This window comes from Theropithecus gelada, chromosome X (genome assembly GCF_003255815.1).
Source record: "Theropithecus gelada isolate Dixy chromosome X, Tgel_1.0, whole genome shotgun sequence".
Taxonomy (NCBI): domain Eukaryota; kingdom Metazoa; phylum Chordata; class Mammalia; order Primates; family Cercopithecidae; genus Theropithecus; species Theropithecus gelada.
In genome coordinates, this window is record NC_037689.1 from 38461302 (window position 1) to 38484492 (window position 23191).

The 23191-nt window shown below is 42.3% G+C and overlaps 1 protein-coding gene across 2 annotated transcripts in view; it reads left to right on the forward strand.

The window, feature by feature from the left end:
- The window catches only part of TXLNG (taxilin gamma), a 59159-nt gene that overhangs the window by 29568 nt on the left and 6400 nt on the right, over positions 1 to 23191 (forward strand). The window contains exons 2-8 of one of the 2 annotated variants that reach the window (XM_025371596.1): positions 1804 to 2113; positions 3734 to 3825; positions 11980 to 12150; positions 13496 to 13690; positions 16646 to 16765; positions 18309 to 18383; positions 22677 to 22769. In XM_025371596.1, coding sequence (XP_025227381.1) covers positions 1804 to 2113; positions 3734 to 3825; positions 11980 to 12150; positions 13496 to 13690; positions 16646 to 16765; positions 18309 to 18383; positions 22677 to 22769 — 1056 coding nt within the window. The remainder of the gene's footprint in view (positions 1 to 1803; positions 2114 to 3733; positions 3826 to 11979; positions 12151 to 13495; positions 13691 to 16645; positions 16766 to 18308; positions 18384 to 22676; positions 22770 to 23191) is intronic. The other variant, XM_025371597.1, reaches the window with a different exon arrangement.

Genomic DNA, 23191 nt, shown 5'->3' on the forward strand with positions numbered 1-23191 from the left:
AAAAAAAATAAATAAAATAAAATAAGCTTTACTGAAATAAAACATAAATTGAGAAAAGTATACAAATCATAAATGTTAGGCTTAATGAATTTTCACAAAGTGAATGCGTCAACCTCATCTAGACCAAGAAATAGAACACTACAAGCACCCCAGGAGGCCCTACCCCCAATGGTAACCGCTATCCTGATTTCTAGCACCATTTATTAACTTGCCTTGTTTTCGAACTTTATACATAAATGATTTCCTATAGTAGATACTCTTCTGGCACCTTTTTCACAACATAGGTCTGTGAAACTCATCTATGTGGTTGCATCTAACAGTAGTTCATTCTCACTGCTTATATACTACAGTTTATCCATTCTGCTACTGATAGCAATTTGGGTTGATTCCATTTTGGAGCTATTACGAATAGTGCTCCTTTATTCTTGGCCTTTGGATACACATATGTACACACTTGGGCAAAATCCCAGGAGTAGAGTTAACTAGGTTAGAAGGTATCCATATTGCCAAAGAGTTTTTCAAAGTGTCCTTGCCAATTTGTTCTTATGAAAGCACAGTATTGGATTTATCAACATTAGACTATAAAATACAAGATTTTATTTTCCTTAACTTCTCCATCCCCTCCTACTTTGATATTTTGACTTCTTCAGTTGCATAAAATGATTATAACCTAAAATCTCAAATATCTGCTCTCCCATACATTTTTGAATGTAGCTTTTGTCCATTTGTGATAAGAGAAGGATACTAAACACCTCCTCACCTCAACTGTATTATTCAGAAAAGGAAGAGGCCCTCTTTCATATGGAGAGTAAATGCACAGAATTTAAATTTGTGCCACATCATGACCAGGTAGTGTTCACAAGGGGAAAAAACTCAAACAGGGTTAACAATGTGATAGAAGACAGAGTAAGGTAAAATTACTGACGTAAGAATAACATACTGGAATAAAGGCATCTTTACCATGTGTATTACCTGTATGAAGGCTGGGATAGTTGCTTAAAATATCAGTCTCAAAATTTCCATGGCTTAGCACGAGAGAAGTTTATTTCTTGTTCACCTATACTCCAGTGTAGGTTTTCTTTGTAAGTAAGGTGGCTTTCCTGTATGTACATAGGATATGGAGGCCCAGGCTGCATTTATCCTGTGGCTCTGCCATCCCTTAGGGTCTTGGAGATGTCTACGTTTTACCAGAGTTGGGGAGAGATGGTGGAGAAAGAACTTGTGCTTCAGAGAATAAAAGTCTTGTTACAGAAAGGACAGTCGTGTCCTATACCCACATTCAGTTGGTGGGAACTTCATGCGGAAGTCGCCCCTTGGTGTAAGGGGCCTGGGGAATGTAGTCCCTGGCTGAGCACTTGTCTCATAGTGTCAGCTCCACAGGAACTTGGGGGAGCATGGGATTTTAATGGATAGCTAGCTAGCTATCCCTGCTGTACTCTCTCCTTGAGGATAAGATCAGAATAATTAATATTCATTAACTGGGGACAGTTTCACTTCTGTTAAGGTGCTAATTATGTTAAGTGGTGAATTTTTATATGGAAATCAATTTAGATTTATAACTAAATGGCTTTCTTGCCTCCTTTGGTACTGCATAGTTGTGTGATTCATTTTAACTTTAATTTCCTTATACTTTATAGTTAGGTCACCTCTCAGTGAAACCTAGAAAGTACCATATTTACATCAATTTTGCATACCACTAAGGAAGAAAAAACCGTCAGGCTATGATGTTCCGTTGCTTGTGAACATTGATTACATTTGATTTAACCCCTTCTCCATCTTTTTTCTCCTTCTCCTTTCCTCTAGTTTGAAATTGGCACAATGGAAGAAGCTGGAATTTGTGGGCTAGGGGTGAAAGCAGATATGTTGTGTAACTCTCAATCAAATGATATTCTTCAACATCAAGACTCAAATTGTGGTGGCACAAGTAACAAGCATTCATTGGAAGAGGATGAAGGCAGTGACTTTATAACAGAGAACAGGAATTTGGTGAGCCCAGCATACTGCACCCAAACCCAAGAGTCAAGAGAGGAAATCCCTGGGGGAGAAGCTCGAACAGATCCCCCTGATGGTCAGCAAGATTCAGAGTGCAACAGGAACAAAGAAAAAACCTTAGGTAATAATCCGTTCAGTGGTTGGACGTTTCACATGCTAATCATTTTGCTTGTGTTTTCTGCAGCCCAGATCATTTTGAACACAACCACTTTAGAGGTGCTTAGCCAACACACCTAGTGTCTTCAGTGAGGTTAGTCCATGTGTCTGCTGCAGTTATGTGCAGGAGGCCAAAACAGCAGGGAGGACGCTTAGCTTTTTTTCCAAAATAATCAAGAATTGGCTAATTAAAAAATTTTTTTTTTAGAGACAGGGTCTCACTGTGTTGCCCAGGCTGGTCTCAAACTCCTAAGCTCAAGCAGTCCTCTCCTGCCTTGGCCTCCCAAAGTGCTGAGATTTCAGGTGTGAGCCTCTGTGCCCGGCCACACTGCAGTTATTTCTGATCATATTCAGTAATCGTGTTTAATCGTCTCTTAAAGGTCTTATTGACTTTGGGTTAAATGAGAGAAGATTTCACTAATAAAATTTTATGTGAGTAGAAAAGCATTCTTTTTTGAAGTCACTCTTTCCCCCCCCACGGCAGTCTATATGTCAGAATTATTTTAAGATATATATTTTGATGCAATATCTTACATACAAGAATGAACATTACAAAAATAAAAATGGTACCTATCACCTAGCTTAAGAAATAAAAGATTACCCTGTACTTTGAAATGCCATTAGTCCCCTCCTATCTCAGCCACCTGCCTCTCTCTGCCAAAGTCCTTACAGTATTGTTAAGGTCTTTTCCCCACGGGAAGAGCTATCTTGTCATCCTTTAGTTAGTTGACCTTAGTTAACACATAGAATATACTTAGTAAATCATAAGAAAAGCATACGTTTTAAAATTGTTCATAGGAAAAGATATGTTCACCTGTGATTATGTGTGTCTTAGGCAAAGTGTAGTACCAACGGAAACTCCCTTTGAACTTGCTTCTATATTCGAACTTGGTTAGGAGGAAGCTTTAAAAAAATTTCCATGCAATTTGTAACTTGCCCTTTGTCTTAACTTGGACATCAGTGATTAGGCAAGGAAATTTATAAGCTTTTAACCAGAGTTCTTAAAAATAGCTAGCAGTGTTAGTGAGTGAGTTAAGAAATTTGGGGTGGGGGTGGGGAGGGGAGCGAGGCCTGCTAATCCAGAATTTAAAAATTGCCTTTTTCGGCCGGGCGCGGTGGCTCAAGCCTGTAATCCCAGCACTTTGGGAGGCCGAGACGGGCGGATCACGCGGTCAGGAGATCGAGACCATCCTGGCTGGCACGGTGAAACCCCGTCTCTACTAAAAAAAATACAAAAAACTAGCCGGGCGAGGTGGCGGGCGCCTGTAGTCCCAGCTACTCGGGAGGCTGAGGCAGGAGAATGGCGTGAACCCGGGAGGCGGAGCTTGCAGTGAGCTGAGATCCGGCCACTGCACTCCAGCCTGGGTGGCAGAGCGAGACTCCGTCTCAAAAAAAAAAAAAAAAAAAAAAAAAAAAAAAAAAAAAAAAATTGCCTTTTTCATTGAGCTGGTAAATCTCTTATTTATAATCGTAGGTGTAAGTTACTTTACTCTGGATGTCAGAGCACAGGAATCGTTAGTAGAATTTACAGGTTAGATTTGATCTCATTCTTCTGGGACTTATTTCTTTTCTTGTTAATCATCAGGAAAAGAAGTTTTATTACTGATGCAAGCCCTAAACACCCTTTCAACCCCAGAGGAGAAGCTGGCAGCTCTCTGTAAGAAATATGCTGATCTTGTGAGTATTAAATCAAGGATGTGAGCCATATAAAATATAGTGAAATGTGTGTGTGCTTGGTAAGTTTCTTAAAGTACAAATTTGATATGGCCTTAAATGTAAAATTGTATTTTATTCTGAAATTGAAGAAGAGAATCTGCTTTGTTGGGGCTTTTTGTTGGTTGTATAGTTTCATTTTATGAGGTAATATTTAGGGAACATTGTAATACTAAGATGTGGCAAAGATTTTCTAAAACTCAGTTTTAGAGTATAAGTCAGCCTTTGCATTGCTATGTTGTGATGCCTTAGGTGCCACTCAGTTGGGGTGAGGTGGTTCCTGTCTTAAACTTTTCCTAATGGAATTCTAGAGATCAAGGGCTGTTTTGATTGAGATTGTGAGTTACATGAAATCGTCTGCTAAAACAATACTGTGTCTCAGAAATACTTATTTAGCGGCCGGGTGCGGTGGCTCACGCCTGTAATCCCCGCACTTTGGGAGGCTGAGGTGGGCGGATCGCGAGGTCAGGAGATCGAGACCATCTGGCTAACACGGTGAAATCCCCGTCTCTACTAAAAATACAAAAAAATTAGCCAAGCTTGGTGGCGGGTGCCTGTAGTCCCAGCTACTCAGGAGGCTGAGGCAGGAGAATGGCGTGAACCTGGAAGGTAGAACTTGCAGTGAGCCGAGATCGCACCATTGCACTCCAGCCTGGGCGACAGAGCGAGACTCTGTCTCAAAAAAGAAATACTTATTTAGCATCTACTGTGTGTCAAGCATCCTTTTTTCCATCTTCCAAAAAACATTGACCTTATCAAAGAGTTTGTTCCCAGCTACATTATTACAGGTAGCATTAATTCTGTTTTTGGAGTTTCTTTCTTTCTTTCTTTCTTTCTTTTTTTTTTTTTTTTGAGACGGAGTCTCGCTGTGTCCCCCAGGCTGGATTTCAGTGGCGTGATCTTGGCTAACTGTAACCTCCACTTCCCGGGTTCAAGCGATTCTCCTGCCTCAGCCTCCTGAGTAGCTGGAACTACAGGTGCGTGCCACGACGCCTGGCTAATTTTTTGTATTTTTAGTAGAGACGGGGTTTCACCATGTTAACCAGGATGCTCTCCATCTCCTGACCTCGTGATCTGCCTGCCATGGCCTCCCAAAGTGCTGGAATTACAGGCGTGAGCCACCGTGCCCAGCCCGTGAAGGTAGTTTCAACTTGGAAACCCTGCCATCCTATATGAATTGAAGAATGGGAAAGTCATAGAATCCTTGGAGGGAATGGTTGGGGGAAACTTTTAGAATAAGTGGTTCTAATATAAATGCTGGCATTATTGGCTTTTGTGAAATACTTAGGTGAATTCTCATGTACAATTTATGTGCATCTTCATCTGTTAAAACAGTTAATTCCGTATCAGAAGCCTATATCTATATCTATATCTATCTATCTATCTATCTATCTATCTATCTATCTATCTATATATATTTTTTTTTTTGGAGACGGAGTCTCACTCTGTCGCCCAGGCTGGAGCACAGTAGTGCAATCTCGGCTCGCTGCAAGCTCCACCTCCTGGGTTCACACCATTCTCCTGCCTCAACCTCCCGAGTAGCTGGGACTACAGGTGCCCGCCACTACGCCTGGCTAATTTTTTGTATTTTTAGTAGAGACAGGGTTTCACTGTGTTAGCCAGGATGATCTCGATCTCCTGACCTTGTGATCCACCCACCTCGGTCTCCCAAAGTGCTGGGATTACAGGCATGAGCCACCGCGCTCGGCCTACGCCATTACGTTTTTTAAATCAATGATTAGCTCAAAAAAAACAAAAAAAAACAAAAACTGAATCCTATTAGTTTGTTGCTTCAAGAATGACAGTTACAGGCCAGGCAAGGTGGCTCATACCTGTAATCCCAGCACTTTGGGAGGCCAAGGTGGGCAGATCACGAGGTCAGGAGATTGAGAGCGTCCTGGCTAACAAGGTGAAACCCTGTCTCTACTAAAAATACAAAAAAAGGTAGCCAGGCGTGGTGGCAGGTGCCTGTAGTCCCAGCTACTGGGGAGGCTGAGACAGGAGAATGGCGTGAACCCGGGAGGCGGAGCTTGCAGTCAGCTGAGATCATGCCACTGCACTCCAGCCTGGGCGACAGTGAGACTCTGTCTCAAAAAAAAAAAAAAAAAGAAAAAAGAATGACAGTTACTTTCCCTTAGTTTATGAAGTGGTCCAGGTATACCTCACTTAGCTGGCATTCAGCAGCCTGGCACCTTCCACTGTTTGTAGCAACAGCACGCCCTGTGCATCAATGAAAATGTCCCAGAACAGTCACAAATGCAAAGATGGAAGAAAACAGCGTGGTTGGATTGATGGCTTCAGGAAAGGAATGCTTCCATTGTCTGTGGAAGCCAGTTCCCCTTGGTGCCTTTCACATGGGGAGAATCATGCAAGAAATGGTGGAAAAAGAAGAAAGACAAGAACAGAAAAGGGAAAAGAAAAAATGGAGAAAAGAGTAAAAACCAGAAAAAGCGGTGTCAAAGGTTAGCTACCCAACCCAGTGATGTGACAATGACAGACAACCTTGAATTAGTTAGAAGAGAGAACAAATAGTGATCTGGGATAGTTGTTCTCAGACTCACACCGATCGTTGAACTTTTGGTTAAAATGCACATTCTCGGCCGGGCGCGGTGGCTCAAGCCTGTAATCCCAGCACTTTGGGAGGCCGAGACGGGCGGATCACGAGGTCAGGAGATCGAGACCATCCTGGCAAACACATTGAAACCCTGTCTCTACTAAAAAAAATACACACACACACACAAAAAATGCACATTCTTATTCACTAGGTCTTGGTTGGGGCCTGAGGATCTGCATTTTAACAAATGCCCGGGCAACAGTGATGATGCTGCCAGACCTTGGATCACACTTGAAGTAGCAGGGGCGTAGGGTGTTTTTGTTTGTGGCTTTTGATTTTATTGTTTTGATTGTGGGTTTGGTTATTGCTAAGCACCAGCAGTAATGACTGTGTTCATTTCAGGATGTGACACATCGAAGACTTGCCTAGTGAGTAATCTCTCTTTTATACAGATTTGTGCCGAAAATTTGAAAAACAAAATATGTATTGTTTCCAGAAAATGTTCTAAAGCTTGATTTCTTGAAGCTAGCACATATTTCACTTAAAAGGTAGATATAGGCTGGGCGTGGTGGCTCACGCCTGTAATCCCAGCACTTTGGGAGGCCAAGGCAGGCGGATCACCTGAGGTCAGGAGTTCGAGACCAGCCTTACCAACATGGAGAAACCCCGTCTCTACTAAAAATACAAAATTAGCTGGGCATGGTGGCGCATGCCTGTAATCCCAGCTACTCAGGAGGCTGAGGCAGGAGAATCGCTCCAACCCAGGAGGCGGAGGTTGTGGTGAGCTGAGATCGTGCCATTGCACTCCAGCCTGGGCAACAAGAGTGAAACTCTGTCTCAAAAAAAAAAAAAGAAAGAAAGAAAGGTAGAGTATATATAGGTTGTATAGCAGTGAGGCCACCAAGGGAGTCATAGCCTTTCCCAAGGATTATTCTGAAAAGTTCCCTTTTGCCATCACTGTCCTCTGCCCTTTTGTGACACATATCATCTGATGTCATTGTGCTTGTTGCACTGACATGCATAACTGTTTTGTGGAGCAGTTGGAATGGATTTCTGTGCACTGTAACTGGGATTGTCCATTGGGGAGACCCTATGGCCAACATGTTCACCAGATCACACAGATTCATGAAATTGTAGCATTTTGCTTTTAGCTGTGGATACCATTAACATGATCCGTAAGTACTTTATAATGCTTTTCTTTCCCATCCTGTAGTCAGTTTGTATAGATTATTATAGTGTAATAATCTTAATGTATGCTTGGGTAGGTTCCATTCTCCTTACTCTTTTCTTCTGAAGTATCTTGGCTCTTCTTGGCCCTTTACTCTCTATAGATTTTAGATTCAATTTAGTAGTTCCGTGTGTTGGGGGGCACTATTTGGGATTTCAAAGAGCATTTCACAGAATCTGTAGATACATTTGGGGGAGAATTGCCGTCCTCATATTAATGTAACTTAAAAAGTGGTTATCCTGGCCGGGTATGGTAGCTCAGCCCTGTAATGTCTGCACTTCGGGAGGCTGAAGCAGGATTGCTTGCTATCAGGAGTTCAAGACCAGCCTGGGCAATGTCGCAAGACCCTGTACACACACACACACTCACGCCTGTAGTCCCAGCTACTTGGGAGGCTGAAGTGGAAGAATCACTTGAGCCCAGGAATTGGAAGCTGCAGTGAGTTCGTGCCATATGGCACCCTAGCCTGGGCGACAGAGCAAGATGCTATCTCCAAAAAAAAAAAAAAAAAAAGATTCTCCTTATGAGAAAAAAGTGAAATTAGATCCTTACACAACAGAGGCAACAATCAATTCCAAATAGATTAAAGGCTTAAATGTCAAAAATTAAGCTTTAAAATTTTTAGATATTATTTTGACTTATCAATAGGTAAATATTTTTCCAATCTTGAATTAAGGAAATATTTCTTATAGCACAAAAAGCATTGTCAGAGGAAAGATTGTATAAATTGGCTTTACTGAAATCAAGACTCTCTTTTTGTCAAGAGATGCGCCGAAAAAAGTGAGAAGATGGCCAGGCTTGGTGGCTCACACCTGTAATCCCAGCGCTTTGGGCGGCTGAGGCGGGCGGATCACGAGGTCAGGAGTTCAAGACGAGCCTGGCCAATATGGTGAAAGCCCGTCTCTACTAAAAAAATTAAAAAAAAAAAAAAATAGCCGGGTGTGGTGGTAGCGCGCCTGTAGTTCCAGCTTCTCAGGAGGTTGAGGCAGGAGAGTTGCTTGAACTGGGGAGGTGGAAGTTGCAGTGAGCCAAGATCACGCCACTGCACTCCAGCCTGGGCAACAGAGTGAGACTTCATCTCAAAAAAAAAAAAAAAAAAAAAAAGCGAGAAGACATTACAAACTGGAGAGAACATATTTCCAACAAATATAACCAGCAGGAGATTTAGTATCAAGAATATCTAAAGAACACTAATGTGAAAAGGACAAATATCCCTATGGAAAGCTGGATGAGAGACATGAAAGGGACATTTCATAGAAGTGGAAAAACAAAGATACGAAGATACCTTAACATAAGGGTCCATAAACATTCAAAGAGGTGTTCCACCTGATAAGTGATTAGGGAAATGCAAATCAGGACCACAATGAGATGCCATTTTACGTCTGTTATAGTGGCATAAATGAAGAAATCTGATTATTTTGGAGAGGATGTGGATCTATATGGTCTCTTATATATTGCTGTTGGGAATATCAATTCGCCATTGTCATGTGAAATCAAACATTTAGAAATCATTGCCCGGCAACCTCATTTCTGATGTTTGTGCACAGAAGAGAAATTCCTGACACGTGTATACCAGGAAACACATGAGAATGTTCATACCACTGTGAATAATAACAAAACCTAGAAACAGCCCAGATGCCCATTTATACAAGATGGATTAATAAAGAGTTTCGTGTGCCATGTGTGTTGTGTTTTTATTTTTTATCTATTTGTTTATTTTTGAGACAGGGTCTCACTCTGCCACCCAAGCTGGAGTGCAGTAGCACGATCATGGCTGACTGTTTATTTTTTAGAGACAAGATCTTATTTTGTGTGGTATGTTTGTGTGTGTGCTGTGTTTTTAAAAAGTGGAATATTAGACAGCCTGTGGGCCAAATCCATCCAGAGTCTGTTTTTACACTGCCCACAAGCTAAGAATGGTTTTAATTTTTAAGATGTTTAAAAATAAAGAACACATGACAGAGACCATATGTGGCCTGCAGTGCCTAAACTATTTACTTGCTGGCCCTTTACAGAAAAAATCTGCTAAGTCCTGATCTGCAGCTACACGCCAACAATGTGGATGAGTCCTAGCAATGTAATCAAGTTGTGCTGTCCAAGACGGTAGCCATCAGCCACATGTGGCTTATTAAACTAGTATAAATTAAAGAAAATGAAAATTTCAATTCCTCATCTGCACTAGCTACAATAAAGTCAAAACAGCTAAAACCAAAAGGATTGTTTTTTTTTTGAGAAGTACACACAGAAGAAATGAAATAATACAGAAAGGAAAGCGAAGGAATAATGAACACTGGATTCAGGATTGCATTAACCCTGGGTCAGGAAAGGCAGGAGCTCCGCACCCTGGTGAAAGTACAGCTAGTGTGTGCTGGACCTGCAGCCTCTTAAACTGGGTGGTCGCATGTAGTTTGCAGTAATTTTGCTTTACAAAATTATGCAAAAACAATGATTTTTTTCCTGCAAGAATTCCAGTAAAGGTGTTTTTGATATCTGTAAATGTGGCTGTAAGGATGCGTGATATGTTTTGGTAGGCCACAAGATGTCACTCTTGCTCTTCAAATTGTGACTCAGCATCATTTCCTTTTTCAGTAAAAGCTTTATTGAAAGGTCAGTAAGGCTGCCATCTTATCTGTTCATGTTGATTTAACCTTGAAACAGACTGATTTGTTCCATATCTAAAATTGCAGCAGTTCTTCTCATGAAGAACCCTGAGTGCTGTTTACTGAGTTTTAGATTCTGATGACTGTTTCAGTATAGTAGCCTGTGGGTGTAAAACTTGATAGTATTGACTCCTAAAACATCATTTAAAAAAACAAAACCCTGCCGGGCACAGTGGCTCATGCCTGTAATCTCAGCACTTGGGAGGCCGAGGTGGGTGGATCACCTGAGGTTGGGAGTTCGAGACCAGCCTGACCAACATGGAGAAACCCCATCTCTACTAAAAATATAAAATTAGCCGGGCGTGGTGGCGCATGCCTGTAATCCCAGCTACTTGGGAAGCTGAGGCAGGAGAATCGCTTTAACTCTTGTTGCCCAGGCTGGAGTGCAATAGATCGTGCCATTGCACTCCAGCCTGGGCAACAAGAGCAAAACTCCATCTCAAAAAAACAAACAACAAAAAACCAAAAACAAAACCCGGCCAGGCAATGGTGGCTTATGCTTGTAATCCCAGCACTTTGGGAGGCCAAGGCAGGTGGATCAATTGAGGTCATGAGTTTGAGACCAGCCTGGCCAACATAGTGAAACCCTGTCTCTACTAAAAATACAAAAATTAGCTGGGAGTGGTGGCAGGTGCCTGTAGTCCTAGCTACTTGGGAGGCTGAGGCAGGAGAATCGCTTGAACCCGGGAGGCAGGAGCTGCAGCGAACTGAGATTATGCCACTGCACTCCAGCCTGGACAACAGATTAATAGTCCGTCTAAAAAAAAATAAAAATAAACCCCCAAAGAAAATAAAAAAAATAAACCCCCCCCCAAAAAAATAAAACCCCAAAGCACAATAAATTTGATTTTTAAAATATTTGGATTTCAGCAGGTTTTTTGCCAGGTAGGAAATGATCTAGACAGACATTCACCCAGCAAACAGCAATTCGGGACATGCCTGGCTTTAGCACTGAGTCACTCCTGGCCTTCAACATTGGAGTAGGTTTCAGTGAGAACTAGGGCTGGTTTATTTTCCAAAAGGTTAAGGCTGGAATACTTGGGCAGTGTTCCCAGTGGGCCCAGGAAAATTCTGGGGCAGGAGGTATCCGGTTGAAGGGCATCATCCTTCCAAAAGCACAGGATTGTAGCTAGAAGTTGAGGAGCCCATGTTGCTTGTGAGTTGTTGGGTTGAGAGCAGGAAGAAGATCTGTGATCAGTGTCTGAAGTCAGGAAGCTGGCAAAATTCAGGACCCCAGGGGATAGGAGGCCAATACAGAAGTCAAGAAAGCCAGAGATTCAGGCTGCTGGCTTCAAATCCCAACCTCACCCCATACTGATTATCTGTACTAATTAAAGAATGTTGGGCAACTTATTGATGTCTCCAGGCTTATACATTTTTTTCTGTAAAACCTGGATAATAAAGGGTTGTGAAAATTAAATCTGTCTAAAGGATTTTTTTAGAAAGAAAAAGATTGATTATTTTCTGCTACCCTAAATTTGCTTACTTTTCTGTCACAACTGGAAGAGAGGAAAAGGGTGGCAATGTAGCATGGCATGAAACAATTTAAATAATATATTATACTATAGTATTTGACTTTTTGAAAATGTGTTCCATAGCTCTCATTATAATTCTTCTAGCCATAACTGTAAGGTTTTTACTGTACTTCCTAAATGTAAAGTGCTTATGAATTTTAGCTGGAGGAGAGCAGGAATGTTCAGAAGCAAATGAAGATCCTGCAGAAGAAGCAAGCCCAGATTGTGAAAGAGAAAGTTCACTTGCAGAGTGAACACAGCAAGGCCATCTTGGCAAGAAGCAAGCTAGAGTCTCTTTGCAGAGAACTTCAGCGTCACAATAAGACGTTAAAGGTTAGTTGGTTCGTTTGTCTGTGTTTTTCTCAGGAGGGACTTAGCTGATTTCATAATCAACCTTGTGCCTATCTGAAATAAATCCTTGTCTCTACTTGGAGACAGATACTGCCTTGCTTTTTATTTTGCTTGGCCTGATGCCTTGTGTGAGGTCATTGTAAATGTAAGACCAATTCTTTCTACGTAAGTTTTGGTTTCCTGTTCAAGGAAGAGCGCCTTAGTTGCCTCATCCTTGGCCCCAGGGAATCTATGCCCAAGGCCCTCCTGCTTAGAGCCGTGGCTTAGGAAGCTCAGAATTGCCATTTTTCTGCTGAGCACTGATACAGCTGATCACCAAGTAGGAAAAACTGCAGTGAAATGAGAAACTAGTAACAGACAGTCTGGGAAGGGAGAACTCCTGCTGAACTCTTGGGTGGAGCATTGCCCAGGAGTTCACCCCCAGCTATTCAGTTGCTAAGTACTTTTAGGAAACCACTTAACACCTTGGCTGATTGTAAAGGAAGAGGGAATAGGTATCCAAAGATTAATTGGTATCAACAAGGGAAGAAGGAAAGGAGCAGAGCCGCAGGAAGGAATCTGCCTCTTAGAATGGGACAGGCTTGTCCCCATGTACAGTTGCAGTATGACTTTGAGCAGGATCTCTGATCAAACTCCCTTTATGCTGTAACAAACCCCCAAGGCCCTAGACTATAAGAGCACTCTTGAAATGGATCTTCACCTGGTATGGGAGCCATGATTATCTTCTTTGCTTTTGAGCCCTTGGATTTAGATGTCAAAGTAAGTGATATCTTTTTTTCCCATAGGAAATCAATATTTTGAGTAGGCTCGTAACTGTTCAGACACGTAAAGGTCTTTTGACACTCATATCCTAGCAAGAATTGAAAGTAAGCTTTGAATTTTTTTTGTTTTTTTTCTTTTTCATCATCAGAAAGTAGTTACAGAAAGGAAGCTTTTTGAGATGAGGATTCCATTTGTCCTTTGCCCTTTAGGGAGTAGAAGTTGTGACCCAGAAAGTAAGCGGCAAGGGAGCAGAGGGAGCAGGATCTCTTCCGACCCATCTAAGATGATGGCCTGTGTAACCGGCGAGTATTGCAGTAGAGTGAATTGCGGACAGCCATAACATTTATTTTGTAGCAGGACAGTTTGCATCTCTCTGGTTATCTGTCTACTTAGGAAAAAATGCTTGCTTTTCAATGAGAACCTTCTGGTCATAAATAAGGGGGAGAAATTGTAGTTCAGAAGCAATATGTCAGGGCAGCAACAAATGAACCCACACGGCAGCAGCTTCTCTTGTGAGCATCTTCTCTATAGGTCTGTATTAACAAAAATTATTTTGGGTAATAAGGAGGAAAATATGCAGCAGGCACGAGAGGAAGAAGAACGACGTAAAGAAGCAACTGCACATTTCCAGATTACCTTAAATGAAATTCAAGCCCAGCTGGAGCAGCACGACATCCACAACGCCAAACTCCGACAGGAGAACATCGAGCTGGGGGAGAAGCTGAAGAAGCTCATCGAACAGTATGCACTGAGGGAAGAGGTAACGGAGTTTGGTTTATTTAAACGGCTTCTCAAGATTAGCAGAAATGTCACCATTCACACCTAAAGTAAAATCGCTGTCACGGGGTGTTTCAGAACTTCGCATATGCATAGTGCATAGTGGCAGTCGGTTATTTATTATTTATTAGGCAGTCGGTTATTTATCAGGCACCACAAGTGAGATCATCACTTGATGTCCCAGGAGTCACTGGATTTGGATAAAGGAGGTTATTTCTAGGAGACATGTTAAGTACTGCTTGTCTTCATGAAATACTGGAAGATTGCAATTTTTGCATGCAGATTGTTTTCCCTTATCCAGACTAATAATGAATAAATATTTGGGCCCCAAATACCCTGTATCTCAGACATCTGATAATCTGTACAGTATCCACTGCCATGGTATTTTACCTATATACTTATGTTTCAGATTTTTTTTTTTTTAAAAACGAGGGCTTTATATTATTTGGGAGGAAAAACTTACTTCTAACCCCTCACACATAAGCCCATTGAGGGTAAAAAGTTTACTGGGAAGATCCATGGCTAATGAACTTGGCCATTGGCCTTCAATGAAGACTTTTGGAATTCTTTTATAAGCTAATCTGAAAGTTCAGAGGTAGTATCCTCTGAACAAAGTGAGGAACTTTAAAAACCAGGTTTGTACCTATTTGCTAGAAGGTACAAACCTGGTTTTTAAAGTTCCTCACTTTTAGAGGTTTGATGGACAGGGTTAGAGGCTTTAGGTTTTTTTAAATGGTGCATCTCTGCCTTTAACTTTAGTGAAATGTTGGGCTTTTATGTTCCTTACAGAAAGGAATTCAAAAAGCTGATTCAAATTAAAAAAAAAAAAAAAAGATCAGGCATCTGTGTGTTACTTTATCCTGTTTTCAACTCGAACTTTATAGTTTTACATACAGCCCTTCAAAAACTGCTGTTTTTTTTTTAAGGATTTTATTTTTCTTACTGGCTTTTGCTTTTTTTAAAAAAAAATTATGAAAAATTTCAAGCTTAACAAAAAGTAGAGAGATAATATAGTACCTGGCTTCAGCAGATGAAACCATAATTCGTGTGTGTGTGTGTGAGAGAGAGAGAGAGTGTGTGTGTGTGTGTGTGAGAGAGAGAGAGAGTGTGTGTGTGTGTGTGTGTGTGTGTGTGTGTGTGTGTGTGTGTGTGTGTGTAGACAGTTTCTGGCTAAATTGCCCAGGCTGGTCTTGAACTCCTGGGCTCAGGCGATCCTCCCTGTCTTGGCCTCCCAAAGTGCTGGGATTGTAGATGTGAGCCACTGTACCTGGCTGATAATTTCATCTCTGTTCCCCTAGATTATTTTGAAGCAAATCCAAGATGTCAGATATTCCATGAATAGATATTTGAATGTGTAGCTCAAAAAAATAAGGATTTAAGTATAACCACAATACCAGTTTCATACCTAAAAAATTAACAGGCCAGATGCAGTGGCTCACGCCTGTAATCCCAGCACTTTGGGAGGCCAAGGCAGGAGGATTGCTTGAGCCTAGGAGTTCGAGACCAGCTTGGGTAATATGGCGAAAGCCTGTCTCTACAAAAAATACGAAGACTAGCCGGGTGAGGTTGTACTCACCTGTGGTCCCAGCTACTCAGAAGAGTGAGACAGGAGGATCACCTGAGGCCGGGAAGTCGAGGCTGCAGTGAGCCATGAGTGCACCACTGTACTCATGGCTGGGTGACGGGAGTGAGACTGTCTCTAAATAAATAAATAAATAAATAAATAACAATTACTGAATATTAAGTATCTAGTCACTATTCAAATTTTTTGGATTGGCTTCTTTTTAAAAGAGAAATTGTTTGAAACAAAATCCAAAGAAAGTCCATTTCACTGATTTATATAACGCCAGTCTCTAAAATATAGGCCCCCCCCTTTATTCTTGCAGTGTACTTATTGAAGAAACGTCTTTTTTGTTGTAGAGGTGAAATTTTGTTTTTATTAGATTATAAAGCCCTTAATTGTCTTAAAGTGGTTCTTTTAGTTTTGTTGTTTGTTTTGACAGTCTATGTACCTCATAATTGATGGAGCAGATTAGAAAATGAGATTTGTTTAAATCATATTGTGTGTGTCTTATGTAATGTCCTTTGGTCAGAATATAATGATCAGATTACTTGCAGGCGAAGATCAGTTGTGTGTGGTGCTCTCAATACATAGTTAGACCACCTTATTTTACCAACCAGCATTTTCCCCTCTCATATAGGGTATTGTAACTAGAAGAGTTCTGTTTCTCCAGCTGGGAAGGGATTGTTCTGTTGACTTTATTATACATCAGTAACCACTTAACAGTTTTGTTTGGAAATACTAATGAGCTTTTACCTAATGTCTAAAGTGTGCCAGGCACCAAGCACCTTACCTAGTGCCACCGTCGCATTTACTGTTACAGCTCTGCAAGGTAGGTGGAGGTATCCCCCTGTACAGAGGAGGGCACTGCGCTTCAGCGTGGAGAGGAATTAGCCCAGGGCCACACACTGGCCAGGGTTTGACCTGGGCCATTCCTACCGTCATACCATGTTGCCTCCAGCTGAGGAATTTGGGAAAATTTGGGGAGGACGAAAAGGAACTGTGTGCATGATGTATGGTTTAGTACTTTGCTCTTCTTACCCTTCTTTGTCTTGGTGCACTCTGAGCCTTGTTTTCAGTGTGGGGCAGAAATAGGAAGTACTAAGCTGGTGAGGGGGACAGCCCATGTCTGACAGGGCGGGGGAACAGGCAGCAGTCAGAGGGCCGTGCTCCTGCCGGTGTGGAATGGTTTGCAAGGTGGTGTCCAGTAGCCACTTCTCTAAGTGGAGTATACAGGGAGAGAGATCTGGTGTTCTTAGCTGCAGTGGTAGCAGCAGAACAGCAGCGTGAGCAGGGTACTGTAACTGTTGTGACGTTTCCTCCCCACTGTGCTCCTTTCTTTGGTGAGTGATGGAAGAAACTCTCCTTTTCCCATAGCACATTGATAAGGTGTTCAAACATAAGGAACTGCAACAACAGCTCGTGGATGCCAAACTGCAGCAAACTACACAACTGATAAAAGAAGCTGATGAAAAACATCAGAGAGAGAGAGAGTTTGTAAGTTCTACTTCTTAAAAACAAAAACATTATTGCCAACATTGTGCATGAGGCCATTTGAAACATCAAATTGTAACCAAGGCTGTTTGAAACATTTATCTATTCTACCTTTAATGTAGCACCTGGGGCCATGCCAGCTGGTGTTTTGCTCCATTGAGAAGAGAGTGTGTGGTGTGTGTGTGCTGGAAAGTATTTGGCTGTTTATTTCTGTTTAACCTCTTATACGGAAAATACACTGGAGAGATTACACCAAATCAGTGGGAAGACCTGTACTTGTTGTTTTTCTGTGCTTAGAATATTTAGTTCCCATCTTAGATAATGGTCATCAGGTTCAAGAGTTGTGCTCACATTTAGCACGTTAAATTTGGTGATTCAGTTTAACAGCAAGCTTACCAAGCCACAGGTCTCCTATATATGGTTACATTTTGTTTTCAAACAAGTAACTTGAAACTGGGGAAGTCATTTATTTACTTTCTCTGGTATAATTTTCTGATAAAAATTTTAACAGAATTTTCTACCCTAATCACTCACCATTGTTGCCAGTGTATGCTGAGATTCTGTTGCCTGTCAGTAATTGTGAATACAGTGGAATCTCATTGGGTGTGTATATTACCATGTGCAAATTCAGCTGTGTGCGCTTATCCACAAGGGAGAAATGATTGCAATAATGCAGACTGTTGGATCCACAACCCTGACATGAGCGCGGTGTGAAGATTCAGTTCCTGAGTGGCCCTCATCATACGGGCGTGTCACACTGAGTGCATCTAGGGTTTAGAGAGACATGTTTTTCATACAGTGTGATCCTTCAATATGAACTGACAGTAGTATCCAGTGTTTAGCTGAGAAATGGTTATCATTTCCAAAGTTGGAGTATGAATTGTATACACACACACACATACTTACATACATACATACATTACATGTGTGTACTTTCTGGTTGCTTCAGTAGGACTTTTCTAGGCTTCTTTGGACTATGTGTGATATTTTACTTCAGGGACTGAATTTCACAGCTGCCTACTATGCAACTTTGTAATTTTTTTGAAAGCACAAGTACTATATATAAATGAAAATGCCCATCCCCTCCCTGCTTTCTAAAAAAGTGCTCAGAAACCAGGTCTCAGATTGATCGCGTTGCTTTCCCCATACCCTTTCACCCTGCCTCATCTTGCCTCAGGGAATAGCGAGGCTTTCTGAGTCACCCAGACAATATCAATGTTCCCAGCCATATTTTCTGCTAATACTGTACGTGTAATTATTTTCACCTAAAACACAACAATTTAACTGAGTTTTATAAACCATATTAGGCCCCCAGGGTACTTTATCTGCTTCAGCAATAAAAGATAATTCCTACATTCCTAAGTGTTAACCAGCGGGACAGATAGAAGATACAGGTAAATGGCAATTTGTGAAATAGAATGTTTCATCTGTAGACCTGTGGTTCTTGCTAAAATAGCAGAAGGATGAAGCCTAACTCTGATCATTTGATATTTAGTCCTGCTTGTAATTACTATTAGCATTTTGCCAGAATGTTTCTGTTTTCTAGTTATTAAAAGAAGCGACAGAATCGAGGCACAAATACGAACAAATGAAACAGCAAGAAGTACAACTAAAACAGCAGGTAACTTCACAGCAGGGGAGAGTACAATTTGTAAGAAAAATCTGTGGTTCTTTTGATTCTGCGTATCTTCAGTCTCCTCTAAGATGGTTTTGCTTTTTGCTTTTTCCCAGCCAGAGCTGACCAGGATTGAGGCAGAAATCTCATGGCCCTCTTGGGATTTTCCACTTCATTTAGGTTAACTACCTCATCGCAGTTTGCCCAGCACTTTCCTGGGTTTAGTACTGAAAGTCTTGTGTCCCAGGAGATGCCCCATCTCAGCCAGCCTGGGATGGTTGGTCAGCCTGTCTCCAGTAACCTTTCCAAGAGTCCAGATAATTCCTCCCTTTTTCAGTCTGTTCCCACTACATTTCCCACTAAAGGAAAACTGAGACATCTGCATATTTTATTTATTTTGTATTAAGTTGAACTGCATGAAATTGCTAAAGAAGACAAGAATATGTCCTTGGCCTGAAAAAATGGCAGTTTCATGTCGTGAACTCTAATATTTTTAGAGTTTTGTGCTATAAGCACATAAGTTATTTTAAAAACTACATATAGCTGGGCGTGGTGGCATGCGCCTGTAGTCCCAGCTACTCAGGAGTCCGAGGCAGCAGAATCGCTTGTGCTGTTTTTCATCAGGGCCTTCCCTCTCGCTCAGTCCAGACCCTGTAAGTGTGTCCTACTGTGATCTCTCTCTGTGGTTACCTTGTGTGGAATGAGTGTAGGAGGAGCTATCTCCTTAAAAAAAAAAAAAAAAAAAAGGGTACGGGAAAGACTTGCTGTGGCTTTATGGGTAAAATTAGGCGTTTGTACCTGTACATTCATCCTTTTTTCAGTTAACTAGATTACATTTGGCTGAAAGAAGTGTTACTTATTTAAAAGTTTATCATAAGTTTTCGTGAAGACTCTAGATTAGCTGTGATATAACACTGATACCTTGAGACTGGCGTGGTCTTCACGCGCACCTCTTTGGAGCGCTGCTTTTCTTTGGGAACATCTTACAATGTGGTGAATTTAAGGTCCTATAAAGCTAGCCTAACTGAGCGTGAATATTCAAGAGTGTCAGATATGAAGAATCTTTGGAACTGAAGATCATGCCAGAAAGCTTCTAGATTTGAAACCCTTACTTATCAGCCCTATCCAGTCAGTTGTCCATGTAAATAGAGATGAGAATTGATGTGGAGAAGGTGTAAAGTCTCCAGATGGTTTTGGAAGATGTTTCTGAATGTGGGAGTCATTGATAATGCTGCGGAAGTCACCAGAGGGCCCTTTTACCAAGCCCGCAGGCCAGCTCCCATTCTGTTGTACTGTCACCACCGTAGCTTCTGTTGTCTGTGATCTGTACCACTCAGAGTCCTCTTATCCAGTCACTATTTTGTTTCCTTTGCTGTCACCTCTTGTTTTCCTCTACCTAAATGTGGCCGTCCTTCCCAAGCATATCTCACCTTTTCTGCTGTCACTGTGTCATTTCCCAGCATCTGCTGGTGATACTTTGTGCTGTCTTGACCCGCTGTTTTATAATCTAGCCATGGAGGTCCATGTGTGATGATAGGGGCCACTTACTGGCTACCCATCGGGCCAGCGTTGAACTCTCACATGGGACAGTCTTTATTTGGATGTTCCATCTTCAATAAAAGTGGACCATGGCTGCCAGGCACAGTGGCTCATGCCTGTAATCCCAGCCAAGGCTGGGCGGATCACTTGAGCTTAGGAGTTTGAGACCAGCCAGAGCAACATGGTGAAACCCCATCTCTATAAAAAATACAAAAATTAGCTGGGCGCGGTGGCTCACGCTTGTAATCTCAGCACTTTGGGAGGCTGAGGCGGGTGGATCACTAGGTCAAGAGTTCAAGACCATCCTGGCTAACATGGTGAAACCCTGTCTCTACTAAAAATATAAAAAATTAGCTGGGCATGGTGGCACGCACCTGTAGTCCCAGCTACTTGGGAGGCTGAGGCAGGAGAATCACTTGAACCAGGGAGGTGGAGGTTGCAGTGAGCCAAGATTGCACCACTGCACTCCAGCCTGGGCGACAGAGTGAAACTCTGTCTCAAAAAAAAAAAAAAAAAAAAGCCAGGCGTGGTGATGTGTGCCTGTAGTCCCCTCTATTCAGGAGGCTGAGATGGGAGGATTGCTTGAGCCCAAGAGGGAGGTCAAGGCTGCAGTGAGCCGTGATTGCTCCACTGCACTCCAACCTGAGTGACCGAGTGAGACCCTAAAGGACCACATCAAAACTGCTGTAACTTCTAAATGTCCCTCAGGCACTAATACTGCTCCCTCCCTCTGCGTGAGCACCACTCTTGGCCCCAACCTCAGGCTTGTTATGTCAGAGGCCCCGTCAGTGTCTGCTAACAAATCCTGTGTATTCTCCAGGTCACCCTGCATTTATCTTCCTGCTTTGTCCTCATCCCAGGCCAGGCCCTTGGGCAGACATGGCTTGGCCATCTCACAGGGACCTCGTCTAGCCTGACAAACACAAGGTCACTGTGAGATGACTAACTTTCAGTTGGCTTCTGTGTCCACCACACCACAGTGTGTGCTGCTAACGTGCTTCCTGCATGGCCCGTCCCCCTGCTGGCTGTGGTTGGGCGGGCACCATCATATTCCACCCTGCCCCGCATCCTGTGTGCTAGGTGGTGCTGCTGCTGAATATTCTGCATCCAGCACTGCTTATGCTCTTTCTTGGCCTCTGAAGAGCCTTTATTCTTCTCTGCTTTTCTTGTATCTATCATGTGATCTTGCCCAAAATACTTTATTCCTCTGGGTCTCTCTCTGTTCCCCTGTCCTGAAAATAATGTCATTATGTTGGATGGTCTCTGAAAGGTTTCCTCCTGGTCTAAGATGAACTCATTCAGCTCACCCGTGAGGCCCAGCTCAGGCCTCCCACAGGAAGCTTCCCCTAAGTATCCTGAGCCTCACTGTGCCCTTCCCCTTGCACTTCTCTGGACTCCTTTCTAAGGGGGAGAAGATGGTGACTGCATTTTATATTCTGATTGCCTTGTTGGTTGGCATTTTTTTCCTCATCCTTAAATAAAAATTCCTTGAGGGTAGGACTATGTTAAGAGTAGATCTCCGCCGGGCGCGGTGGCTCAAGCCTGTAATCCCAGCACTTTGGGAGGCCGAGACGGGCGGATCACGAGGTCAGGAGATCGAGACCATCCTGGCTGACACGGTGAAACCCCGTCTCTACTAAAAAATACAAAAAAACTAGCCGGGCGAGGTGGCGGGCGCCTGTAGTCCCAGCTACTCCGGAGGCTGAGGCAGGAGAATGGCATGAACCTGGGAGGCGGAGCTTGCAGTGAGCCAAGATCACGCCACTGCACTCCAGCCTGGGCGGCAGAGCGAGACTCTGTCTCAAAAAAAAAAAAAAAAAAAAAAAAAAAAAAAAAAAAAAAAAAAAAAAAAAAAAAAAAAAAAAAAGGNATGTTGGGTCTGGATTACTTGCCCCCCCTGTCCCCCTTGGGGGGAAAGGTGAGGTTCCTTCAAAAAAAAAAAAAAAAAAAAAAAAAAAAGAGTAGATCTCGGCAGGGCGCAGTGGCTCACGCCTGTAATCCCAGCACTTTAGGAGGCCAAGGTGGGCGGATCACAAGGTCAGGAGATCGAGACCATCCTGGCTAACATGGTGAAACCCCGTCTCTCCTAAAAATACAAAAAATTAGCCGGGCGTGGTGGTGGGCACCTGTAGTCACAGCTACTCGGGAGGCTGAGGCAGGAGAATGGTGTGAACCCGGGAGGCAGAGCTTGCAGTGAGCCGAGATGGCGCCGCTGCACTGCAGCCTGGGTGACAGAGGGAGACTCCGTCTCAAAAAAAAAAAAAAAAGAGTAGATCTCTACGTTTTCTTTTAATTTTACTCTCACCAAATTCTTCTTCCCCAGCCAAACCAATTCTTTGGCTTCTGTTGCATTTTCCTCCCTACATTAAGGAAAGAGATACCATTGCTATCAAACTAAACTCTGCAGGTGGTATTCTAAAGGAATGATCTTTTCCCTAGGACAGTTTTCACATGGCAGGAGAGGGGTAGTTGGGCGAGCACTCCACATGCATGACGTTTCTAGTCACCACATCCTTCAGGCTGTGTTATGATCAATGGGTGGAGATCTAATATTAAAGTCAACAGAATGTCCTCAGTTTTCATGCATTTCTGTGGGTTGTCAGAACTTTAGCCATCTATGTCTGGTGTCCAAGGATTGGATGTGCATTTGTTCGTATTTCTATCACTTGTAATAAGTAACTGTACTACGTTCTTTTGAAAGTTTGGGAACGGAAATTGTTTGCGTGGAACTCAGAATGTTTCATACTTTTTTTCCGGTAGCTTTCTCTTTATATGGATAAGTTTGAAGAATTCCAGACTACCATGGCAAAAAGCAATGAACTGTTTACAACCTTCAGACAGGAAATGGAAAAGGTATTTGCATATTTTTAGTAGAATATTATATCAAATGGAATTTGTATAAGCTCTTTTAAGTGTGATTACTACTTTGCTGAGTTCCCATTGTTATGATACTGTCTTCATTTTCTCTTTAGTGATCCTCCAGTGGCATTTTTGGTCATTTTGCCCTCAGTGTACCCCAAGTAGCTAATGTCCTCTGTGCTCTCTTATTATAGTGAAATCCTATATTAAATGCAACTTGTTAGAAATAAAGTGGTGATTTTTTGGCGTGTTGCTGTTTTTTGTTTGTTTTAACCACTTTAGAGGATCATCCTCACCCCTCTCATAAAACTCTGTGACCTTGGAGATTAAACTATTGAAAGACATCCAAGCCTAGAAGAAGAATCACATGTTTTGGTTGGTTGATGTATCAGTGTCTATCTTTTTTAGCTTCTCTG